This window comes from Syzygium oleosum, unplaced genomic scaffold (assembly GCF_021117445.2).
Source record: "Syzygium oleosum isolate NSW1041296 unplaced genomic scaffold, Sole_v2.1 Sole_v2.01, whole genome shotgun sequence".
Lineage (NCBI taxonomy): Eukaryota > Viridiplantae > Streptophyta > Magnoliopsida > Myrtales > Myrtaceae > Syzygium > Syzygium oleosum.
This window is the reverse complement of record NW_026607485.1, coordinates 1,901,952-1,914,132: the sequence shown is the minus strand read 5'-3', so window position 1 is coordinate 1,914,132 and position 12,181 is coordinate 1,901,952. Positions and strand designations below refer to the sequence as shown.

General features: G+C 41.7%; 1 protein-coding gene across 1 annotated transcript; it reads right to left on the bottom strand.

Moving 5' to 3' along the window:
* Positions 1-6,214: 6,214 nt before the first annotated feature.
* On the bottom strand, positions 6,215-10,863 carry LOC115691605 (codeine O-demethylase-like). Its single transcript, XM_056318161.1, has 4 exons — positions 10,594-10,863; positions 8,508-8,749; positions 7,696-8,020; positions 6,215-6,607 (listed from the first exon to the last, which is right to left on the bottom strand). Exons 1-4 carry the CDS (start codon positions 10,849-10,851, stop codon positions 6,332-6,334), a joined length of 1,101 nt encoding a protein of 366 aa, XP_056174136.1. The 5' UTR covers positions 10,852-10,863; the 3' UTR covers positions 6,215-6,331.
* Between the last annotated feature and the right edge of the window lie 1,318 nt (positions 10,864-12,181).

Below are 12,181 nucleotides of genomic sequence, written 5' to 3'. Positions count from 1 at the left end.
GTATATGGGCAAGAAATCTAAATAAAAATACTTTGTACATTCGCGGCATCTTGAACAGCCTGTTCTGGCTTAAATAGTTTTTGCATTTTCGTTTTGCCAGAAATGGGTTTCCTTCAACAATGCTTTTGCTACATGAGGCCCTGTTATTAAATTTAAGAAAATATATTAAACCATCTATAGTGGAAATTAAAGACTACTAGAGAGTTGGGCTGGGTTGGAGCGAGTTCGTGGAAGTTGGTCTTGGATAGACGAGTCGTTTGAGACAAAAGGGTATGAATTGAGTTCAAGAGTCGTCAGATGAACGAGCTTATTACCATGTTAGGATTGCTGCGTTTGAAGTTGGTTATTGTTTATTTTAGTTGGACTTCTCAACCTTAGTATTTAAAAGGAGATTGCTTTCGGGCTTTTATTTATCCACCCACCCGAATTTCTATTTTCAAACGCTTCATTGATCTTGTCATCTTCATCACCATCACCAACAGTGACCCTTTTAGTTGCTTTCTGCATCGTCTTTCACTTGTTTTGATCTTGTCAGCGTCATCCGCCGAGACGGCCGATGGTTGGCTGCCTTTGATAAGGAAAAAGACATAGAAAGATTTACAAAATATATATCCAACATTATGTGACAAACTCTTATTTGATGCTTAAGTATATTTGCTCGTCAACTACGCTTCGCAAGCAAGGGTCTTCCTAAATCCTTCTCGTTCACTCCACTTGAAATGCAACAGCCTTCTCCGGTTGAAGCTTCATCCTTTCTAAATAGGACTTTCCATCAAGCTTGTGGGAAAAGAAGTCTTGGACATATTTCTCCATCTTTATCCTTCTAAACAACGCTGGACTTTCTGTTGTCGTCAGAGATTGGATTGGGCCAATTTCTGAGTCCAGCTTAGGGTTGAAAAACATGGCAATTGAGATCCTTTCTCTTGTCGAATTCACTGTGGCTCTGTGCTCGATGCTGTTGTAAAGACCATTGCTAAGAATCTGCAATTATAAGCAAAGGAAAATCATATCAGATACGAGTGCAAATGGGCTGGGCTTCAAGGAAATTTTCATCCCGGGAAATAGAAAAAGCTGGGCCCAGTAGCTTGGCCCGATTGAATCTTAGCCCGGTTCAAGCTAACCAGGCCGATTTGCTCTTTCGTGCTTTCGGATTAATTTGAGTACTCTTAGTAAATTCACCGAATTACTCGTATGATATGTTCATGGTTGTTGAAATTTATATGAAATACCTTTTTATGACAAGATGCCTTAGTACTGCCAATGGATTTGGGGCGAATGGTCCACTGAACAAATTCAAGGCTAATGTTTGATAGGAAGGAATAGAAATGAAATTGGGGTCTCGAGAGTTTTGAAAGTTGTTCTACACCAACACTGTGACATTCCGAATTTCGGCCCGTAGTTGGGATTTATAAAACGTGTAATTCGTCAGTGTGCTTATAGTAAAATCTCGCCCGGGAACTGATCACTCTCGGTTATTGTTTTAAAATTGAGATTTCGCTAGAATCGCGCTCGATCGAATTTGGCCGTTATTTAGACCCCGAACTTGACAGTCGATTTTCGGGAGTTTCAGGACGAAATAAATTGGTCGGTGTCAATATTATCGTAGCCAGCGTTGAGATTGTCACGAATAATGGAAAAATGGGAGTTTTTGACCGGGTGCGAATTTGGACTAGTAGACCTCCCTCGATATAGTTTGATTTAATTAATTCGGCCTTTGTCCCTTTTTATATGCGAGGCTTATTTTGGACCGGTAGATCGCTTTCGATTTTGAATTTGGGTCATAGGATCGCATTTAATATTTGATTGAAGTTAATTTTTTTTTTATTGTTTTTCTCTCTCTCTCTCTCTCTCTCTCCCCGGTCACCTTTTCCCCTTGCGCACGTTTGCCCCCTGTCGTGACCCATCCCTTCTCCTTCTCTCTCTTCCTTTTTCTTTTTCTTCTTCCTTCTTTCTTCTTCTTCTTCCTCCTCCTTCGTCGCTCGATCGTTTTTGCTACCCTGCTCGCACCCAGCCCGACGCCGACCGAGCTCGCCTCCCGGCCCGTCGCCAGTCCCATTGCCGTCGCCGCCGTCGCCCGACCGAGCTGTGCTGCCGCTCGTCGCCCGCGAGCCGCCGCTCGTCGGCCTTGTCCGCTTGTCGCCAGGCCACAGTCCACGCCGCACGCGAGCAGCGGCTTGCCTTGCGTCCGCCGTGGTCCGCGTTGCCTAGCCCGTCCGCCGGCTTTGTCCTCAGTCGCCCGGCCACCCGAGACGCCCCGTGCCACCTCCGGCCGCGCGCACTTCCTCTCCCCCTGTTTCTCTCTTCCCGACGCCTTCCCGAGTTTTGGCTCCCGGCTTCGCCGCCGCCGCGTGCCGTCGTTCCGGCCGCCGCCGCTCGGCCTCCGCCACCCAGTCTCTCCCCTCAGCCACCTCCGCCGACCTGCCGCTTCCCCCCTTGGCCGCCACCACCTTTCTTCCTCTGTTTTTCTTCCTCCCCGACGCCTCCCCTGTTTGGGCTCTCCCCGCGCCGCCTCGACCAGCGGCCGCGCGCCGTACCGCCGCCGTCGCTGCCCGTCTACCACCACCTAGCCGGCGACCACCGCCCGGCCACGAGAGTGCCCCGAGTGGCCGAGCCGCGCCCTTGCTCGTTCGGTTCGGCCGGGAGGCGTCACTGTTCATCCGGGCTCGTTCTTTGTTCATTCCGAATGTTGTTCATCAGGGCCCGTTACTTGTTCATTCCGAGTCTTGTTCATCCGGCCCATTACTTGTTCATTCCGAACACTTGTTCATCAAGGCCCGTTACTGTTCATTCGGCACTTGTTCATCCGGCCCGTTTTTGAGCCCGTGCGGGTTTTCCCGAGCCAAATTGAAGTAAGTGACTTCCTAAACCCTATCTAGTACTTTGGGTATTTTATGACTTGTCTCGGGTTTAGAACGGTTAGAGCGTGATTTAATTTAATTATATTATGATATGATTGTGCTAATTGGATTGGATAAAATGATGTGCATGATTTGGGTGATCGTACGTGGCCGACTTGAACGTCGGGTTTGTGGATTGACGTGGTGAGTTGTGAATATGGATGGTTTAATGCAATTGGCGTGAAATTGATTGAATTGAATGGCGTGTGCATGCCTGTCGATTATAAGCCCGGATTGATCGGAGGGCTACGGACTTGGGACGTGTTGACGGCGGTCCGTGTGAAGGCATGAATGGCCGGTGTGCCAAATGGATGCGGGCTTGAGACGTGTTGACGGTGGCCCGTTAGAGGTGTGTTGTACCGGGACGTATTTACGTCGGTCATTGGAAATTGAGCCCGGATTGATCGGAGGGCTACGGACTTGGGACGTGTTGACGGCGGTCCGTGTGAAAGCATGAATGGCCGGTGTGCCAAGTGGGCCTGGCGCGGTGGCGCGGGCAAAGTGAGAATGGACCCGAGGCGCAGTGGCGCGGGTCGTGAAAAGATGTTCGGCCATGCATGCGATTTGAGTGTGATTGAAATGTCCGGTTGAGTGTGATTGAATTGGTTGGTTGAGCGTGTGATGGAATTGGCTGGTTGAATGTGTGGTCGAATTAGTAAGATGAATTGCGTGCAAGTGTGGTTGGCGTTTGAGCAATTGCGATGCGCTATTTAGTTACTATTACTGCATTACCATGTTATGACTAACGTGCAGTGTTAGCATGGGTTCGATGGTGAGGTAAGTATAAGGATGCTATTTTATTTTATATGTTATGGGGTAGATGTAGATTGCATGTACGACTTGTGCAGGTACGCATTGGCCTACGTGGGGTATAGGGGGTTGCTTATTGAGACTCGTTCTCATGGTTATTATATAACCACTTTCAGATCCGCGACCGTGATCGACTTGAAGATGCCGCCAGAGTACTACAGGGATTGAAGGATAGATCAATTTACCCTGTCTTTTGAGTATATTTTTGTAGAGGAGATAGGCTTGTAAACCACCGCCCCCTTTTTGAAAATTGTGGTTTTTAAATTGGTAGCCTGGATTACTGTTTTGTATTAATGACTGCTTTATGAAATTATTGTTTCGTGCTATCCTTTTGTCATCTTGTTAGTTGTCTGGGTTGTTTTATTTTGCTTCCGCTTGCGTAGTTCGTTTGGGTCGGCGATGAGTCCTGGGACGTCGCTTTCAATACGACCGTGGAAGGGGTGTCGCGAGCCCGTTGGGGTTCGGGCGTGACATCCCGTTGAGTTGGTATCGAGCAAGGTCGGCTCGATCCCGATGGGTCGAAACCTGGAGTGATAAGGAGCGATGACTTTGGGGTAGCCAGTTAGGGAGATTTGTGTGCCATGCGTACCCCAGACTGTGTGATTATGATTTGATAAGTGATTTTTATGCAATATTATGTGAGGTGCAGGTGCGTCAAGACTTGAGGTAAGTGCTCGAACTATGTTGGTTGTGATTGGTTGTCGGTTGTGATTGGCTGCTTGCTTAGTGAATTGTGTTGTGATTCATTGCCTAGGGCTTAGACTGGTATAGTTGGCCTAAGTTTTTAATTCCTACGTGGAACTTAGCAAGTGAGCGTTTGTGAGAATCGGTAAGATGAGCAATCGAGGTCGAGGTCGAGGTAGAGGTCGAGGTAGAGGTCGAGTCGCGTAGCCCCGTTAGGCTGGAGTTATGGAGGATAATAGAGTGGATGAAATGCGGAGGGCGCTCGAAGAAGCGGGGAATATTATCACGGTAGACGAGACGGGGGGAAAAGAAGTCTTAATGTCGCATTGCTACCTGGTACCAAAGATTGTTGGGAATAATGGAGATCAAGGGAATAATGTAATTGGTGGAAATCCTGGTCCGGTGCGAGTAAATGCGATCGAGGCCAATGTCCAAACTGGTCGAACAGTTTCGAGGGTTGAAACCCCCAAAGTTTGATGGGAGAAGGTGACCCGAGGCGATGCATCCGAGATGGGTAGAAGAGCTAGAGAAAGCTTTTGAGGTCTTTGGGGTGTGCGAGGAAGAGAAAGTAACCTTAGCAGTCTACCGGCTTCGGGGAAAATGCCGGCGATTGGTGGAGAGCCACCAGAGGTCAAGTGTTCCCAGGGTACTTGCCCCCAAATTGGACCGTTTTTACCGAGACCTTCAACGGCAAGTATTTCTCGGAAAGTGCCCGAGAACGCAAATTGGCCGAATTCATGAGACTCCGCCAAGGTCAAGGTCGGTAGATCGATATGAAGCTGAGTTTGCAAGGCTGTCAAATTTGCCCCCAGAATAATGGTGGAGGACCCAATGGACAAAGCTAGGAGATTCGGGACAGAACATTTAATAAAAATGTCTCCCCCACAATCAATCACTTGCTAAGATGACAACTGCCCAACAGCGCCCAAAAAAAATCCAAATCTTGATATCTTGATGAGATCCCAGCACGCAGCTCCCATTACGCGCATCATCCGTATGAGTATACTGGATGATTAATGTCAATTAAAAATAGGTCAGAGTCGATCGAATCAAAACAATTGAGCAGCTTGTTTCCATGCTCTTGATCAATTGATTACAAATAAACATGTTCTTATTTGGATTGATTTTAATCTTTTGCTTTTTATTCTTTTCTTAATTTGAATCTTGATGTTTACCCATTTCAACTTTCTTAATATTCAAAACACTTGTAACTTTCACAACATACAAATATTCATGTATATGGGCAAGAAATCTAAATAAAAATACTTTGTACATTCGCGGCATCTTGAACAGCCTGTTCTGGCTTAAATAGTTTTTGCATTTTCGTTTTGCCAGAAATGGGTTTCCTTCAACAATGCTTTTGCTACATGAGGCCCTGTTATTAAATTTAAGAAAATATATTAAACCATCTATAGTGGAAATTAAAGACTACTAGAGAGTTGGGCTGGGTTGGAGCGAGTTCGTGGAAGTTGGTCTTGGATAGACGAGTCGTTTGAGACAAAAGGGTATGAATTGAGTTCAAGAGTCGTCAGATGAACGAGCTTATTACCATGTTAGGATTGCTGCGTTTGAAGTTGGTTATTGTTTATTTTAGTTGCACTTCTCAACCTTAGTATTTAAAAGGAGATTGCTTTCGGGCTTTTATTTATCCACCCACCCGAATTTCTATTTTCAAACGCTTCATTGATCTTGTCATCTTCATCACCATCACCAACAGTGACCCTTTTAGTTGCTTTCTGCATCGTCTTTCACTTGTTTTGATCTTGTCAGCGTCATCCGCCGAGACGGCCGATGGTTGGCTGCCTTTGATAAGGAAAAAGACATAGAAAGATTTACAAAATATATATCCAACATTATGTGACAAACTCTTATTTGATGCTTAAGTATATTTGCTCGTCAACTACGCTTCGCAAGCAAGGGTCTTCCTAAATCCTTCTCGTTCACTCCACTTGAAATGCAACAGCCTTCTCCGGTTGAAGCTTCATCCTTTCTAAATAGGACTTTCCATCAAGCTTGTGGGAAAAGAAGTCTTGGACATATTTCTCCATCTTTATCCTTCTAAACAACGCTGGACTTTCTGTTGTCGTCAGAGATTGGATTGGGCCAATTTCTGAGTCCAGCTTAGGGTTGAAAAACATGGCAATTGAGATCCTTTCTCTTGTCGAATTCACTGTGGCTCTGTGCTCGATGCTGTTGTAAAGACCATTGCTAAGAATCTGCAATTATAAGCAAAGGAAAATCATATCAGATACGAGTGCAAATGGGCTGGGCTTCAAGGAAATTTTCATCCCGGGAAATAGAAAAAGCTGGGCCCAGTAGCTTGGCCCGATTGAATCTTAGCCCGGTTCAAGCTAACCAGGCCGATTTGCTCTTTCGTGCTTTCGGATTAATTTGAGTACTCTTAGTAAATTCACCGAATTACTCGTATGATATGTTCATGGTTGTTGAAATTTATATGAAATGCCTTTTTATGACAAGATGCCTTAGTACTGCCAATGGATTTGGGGCGAATGGTCCACTGAACAAATTCAAGGCTAATGTTTGATAGGAAGGAATAGAAATGAAATTGGGGTCTCGAGAGTTTTGAAAGTTGTTCTACACCAACACCATGTAGAAGTTGTGAGACCTTAGAACCTGTTTAAGTTGACTTTTACTCTCTTTTTTTGGGTCTAATCTAAATCTTGTGCTTCACACAGTTTGACCTTTTTGAAATATAAAATACTTGACATTTTCACAATATACAAACATTGACATGTAAATTCACACATAATTTTTTGAACTTTTCAAATTTATCTGATACTTTAAATTTTATCAAGAAATCAAGAAAAATGCTTTTCACTTTTACTAAATCTTGAACAAACGAACCCCAAAACCTTAACTGGTAGATGAATACATGATTTAACATTTAAATCATCTAATGATTAATGACATTGTCATCAAAATCTAAATTATTTGAACCTAGCAGAAGGTAAGGATTATAGTCGTCATCACCTTACCTCCAAACGAAACTCATTTAATATTGATGCACTATGTTGTTCGAGTTACTTAACATGCTTTTAGCTAAAGGGGCAAAAAATATTGTTGAGACTCAATATGTGGTGATGTGACATGAAATCTTATGTTATGTCGACTGACCTAAAGTGGTCCAATAAGTTCTCTAAGCGAGGTACAGTAAAATGAGTCTAGACAATACATACTCGCTAAACGGCAAAAAACATGGCATTCTTTAGTAAGAGGAAAAAAATAAACAAGTTCAAAATTCCAAAATTGAAGGAGAAAGTTTGCCAAAGCAAGAAAAAGGTACCTCCATGACATCTCCCACATTCACCACAAATGCATTTGGCAGAATTTGAATAGGTGTCCATGCTCCATTCATTTTAATTTGGAAGCCATCGATACCATTGATTTGGTGGAGGATGGTGATGCCAGTAGCATCCGAGTGCGGTGTCAGCCCAACAACAAGCTCCGGCTGTGGGCACGGAGGATAGTACGTCATCCTCATAGTTTGAAAGCCATCCTCAAATAACTCTTTCATCTCATTCATCTCAATGTCTAAACATTTTGAAATCAAGCAAAGTAGCTGCGTGGCCAGCTTTTGTGTCTCCTTAATGTAAGAGTCTAAGGTGTTTCTGTATGTGAAAGGAAGGGATTAAGTATTATTGTCATAGTCTACAAATCGTGGAAGGTTCATGTATGTGCTAATATGACATGTGAGCGAACTCACCTGTATTGTTGGATCAGGTGGCTCCCATGTGAGGCCTACCTTATCCAATGATGTAAGTGAGTTAGGCACAAGTGCTCTAGATGCAGCCATGAAGAGAGAGAGAGAGAGAGAGAGAGAGAGAGAGAGAGAGAGAGAGAGAGAGAGAGATTTAAGTTTAATTTACATGCAGGAAGTCTATCATTCACCGCCTTTTAGGCCCAAAATCACTAAAAGTTGTGTGGGAGCCGACGAGTGTATCTTCCTAGCTCTACACATATCGTGCTTTTGAGCAAGATCTAATATGGGTCGTATAGATTTCAAGGATATCAATTAGCAATTATCTTGGCAATGTACATGACCATCACATCTATGTAACATGTGCTTTTTTGCATATTTAAAGACTCAAAAACAACCTGAGTGACAAAGGAAGCTCCGGAAAGAGATGAGGTCTCCTTTTGGCGATGGGGTTGGTTATCATGAAAAACCTATCACCCCAATCAAGCTTTTCTCCTGATTGCATTACACTGCCATAACCTTCGACCTCTCCTAACCTTATCCCGAATTTCATTTTCTCCGACAAGGGAAGCTTGAAAAATTCTTCGATTTCATGCCTTAGATCCTCCAGCAGAGAAGGGCCTATCCCATGGTTAATCAACTGCATGCACAAATTTCAATTTTAAGATTCTAAATTTCCATAATACAGTCTTGAACTTTTTAGAAAATTTCCAATATAGTCTTGATTATCACTTCCTTACTCTTTCCCTTCGTGAAAATATATTTGATTTTTTATGTGACAATGTTCAGAAATTACCACGTAGAAAATAGTCTTCATAAGTATATATCATCAATTTATATAATATATGCTATTGGTGAAGGGGGTTATGGCCCATGCTACCCTTTCTTATAATTGATCCATTAAACTAATGCCAAGTGTAAACTAATTTACGAAAAATCATACATAAAATAATGTTACAAGCTTTTGTTACATGTCAAGCATGACTCACTTATTCAATATATCGATTTTGAATCTCAGTTGTAGTATAAGTAGCATTAATTTTGATCAGTTATATAAGATATGCCTAACTCAAATTTCTACACCTGCTAGTATATTTTCTTATCATAAGTCAATCAATGTGCTTGTTAGATAACCAACGATGATGAGTTAACATGATGTGACTTACAAATGCGCGAGATTATCATTAAGTCACACGAATTGTCGATCCATCTATGATGCATTCCGGGACCATAATAGTTAAAATAAATCAAGATGGATTTTAATGCACATGGCAATTAATTAGAAGGAATAATATTATTCGATATATTTTCTTCGATTGATATCTTACTAATTATCATACTACAAGACACCTTTGACTGGACTGTTTCAAGGACTCTTGGTAGGATTTGAATTTATATTCATATGGATGACATAAAACTAAATATTTATCCATGCATTACGTGAGATTTTTTTAATTTATTACAAAAATAAAGAGAAGAAGATACATAACATAGAACTAAAATAAATGAAAGACAAACTAATTATTTATAGGTGGTCTTTTTGTAAAAGTATTTATGTAAGAGGAAGAACCGGTTTTTTTATATGAAAAAAATAAACTATTTATTATAGGTAGTCTTTCTAGAAATATACATATGTAAAAGGAAGAACCTGTTTTTCGTCATCTAAAAATAACAAAAATGGATAAACACCGCAGTAAAAGGAGCATAAGATTTGATATTCATATGCTAATATAAAGAAGGACAATAACAACACTTGGCAAAACTTTAAAGAAAGCATAGTAAGATTAGATGAGCCGTAATACTTATATATCCACAAATGCACATCTCCAAATTCTAAACCTCACGCTCACTCAAAACACTCAAAACCAACTAAAACCAAACAACGCAAACCTTAAGCAAGAGGCTAAAATAAGTTTGCGACTATGGACAATACGATCTTCTCAATGTGGGTTCTACTTAGAAGCATGTGAATTGTATTTGCAAAAACAGAGACATGTAAGTGGTCATTAGGTAGAGTATGTTTTTGATATTGTCCTTGTTTTTTTCTTTTGGCTTTTTAGCAAGAAAGGAAAGAAAGAAAATAACAATAAATTGCTTAGCTTAGTCAATTCTCTTGCCATGCTCACATGCTCGTGAAAAAAACAAATTGCACAGTACGATATTGTACCACATACGTACTCAATATCCGGCATAGAAAAAGTTCGCGTGAACCAAGTCAACCTTGCTACCATCTCCAAGAATTGAAACCTGGGTCATATACAAAAAAATGAAGAAAAATTGCGCGATGCATCGGATGCATTTGCATACCATGTAGCTAAGCCTTTGGACATCGTGGGGTTCATTTAGGCAGACCAACCGACGGCATCGGAGGGTTCACGTCGCAGGGCAGAGTTTCTATTTTAGCCTGACTTTCAATCGAACAATTTTAATAAAATTTTAGACGACATGGGCTTGAAAGATAGAGAAGAGGGAGATCGAGAAAACCTGAAAGAGACCCAAGTCTTTACAAGCCTCATGCAATTTCTCCAATTGATAATCACCCACAGTTTGGTCCGAGGACAATTTCCCCAAGTCAATGATTGGAACGATTGGCTTTTGAGTGCGTCCATTGTCGAGGAGGATTTGTGGTTCTTGGCAGCGACGAACATACCTCTCTGGAACAGCCTCCATGGTTTCTTTGATGAGCTCTTGAACGCTCACCATGGAAGAACCAGCATGGAGAGGTGGTACTTGTGATTCCATTTCTTTTATTTGATGCTGAACTCGCTCTTGCATGGCGTTATTTATAGTGAGAGAGAGAGTAAAAAATTGGTAAATTGTGAGTGGACATTTGTACAAATAGGTCATATTCAACCATCAATAACAGCTTGTTACATTACTTAATATATCGTTTTTTAAATCAGTTTTAGTAAAAAATAAGTCATTTAAATACATGATATATATTGTATACTGAGTTTGTTTATACATAGAGAGAGATCCAAATGTCAAAAGATAGCCCAACAGGAAAAAGGCAAAAAATAAACATAAAAAACCTTCTGTCTGTCTTGTTTCTGATTGATTTTGTATAATATGCACGTTTTGTTTTATACGGTCTTGTCCATGCTTAAGCAAACTTCGAATTCTTTCATTTGGTTTTTTTAAGCCCCCTTCGGCATTAAGCGAAGGTCGTTTGAAATGGTTGGAACACATGGAGCAATGGTTCCATGATGCTGGAGAAAGAACTTTTGACAGAAGTTCTGGGGAGACCTACGACAAGATTTGGCTTTCAAAGGTTGATTTCGAATCTTTTGGAATTATGAATGGTCTTTCTCGATTCAGGAAAAAGTTGCAAAGTAGCAAGTACTTGGAAGATTCAAGGAAATTGGCTTCTACAAAAGGTTCCATTCAGACTCAGAACTTGATAATCAAAGCTTGACACATCTCTCTCTCTCTCTCTCTCTCTCTCTCTTTCTCGATCCAGGAAAAAGTTGCAAAGTAGCAAGTACTTGGAAGATTCAAGGAAATTGGCTTCTAGAAAAGGTTCCATTCAGACTCAGAACTTGATAATCAAAGCTTGACACATCTCTCTCTCTCTCTCTCTCTCTCTCTCTCTCTCTCTCTCTCTCATCTTCAACCGAACCAGATCTGGGTCTCTAGAGTTAGATCTATCTGTCCCATCTTCAACCAAGCCACCACATCTGGGTCGTTGAGGACAAAAGAGCTAGATCTGCTCGTTTGAACTTCATACTTTGAAGAGGGTTCAGGTCCACCTAAGTCCTTGCCAGTGTCCACTGGCTCTATACAGACCCTCCATTTTGGAGATCAGAATTAGGGTTTCAGTAATTTCAAATACTTGTGTTTCCTTCTAAGATTTTTCTATCCAGGACCATTTTCGCGTGCAGGTACATAAAAAAGCACAAATGCCCATCAAGTGTGTAAGCATCAGCGTTAAATATTGCTCTTTTAGAAGTTAACAACGTAGGAAAGAGTCACATGAAGAAGTTGGAACTTATGTGATGTTTATCCGACTTTTAATAGTACAGCAAAGGGGATAGATGTCCTAGAATCAGACATACAAGTATGCTACTATGGC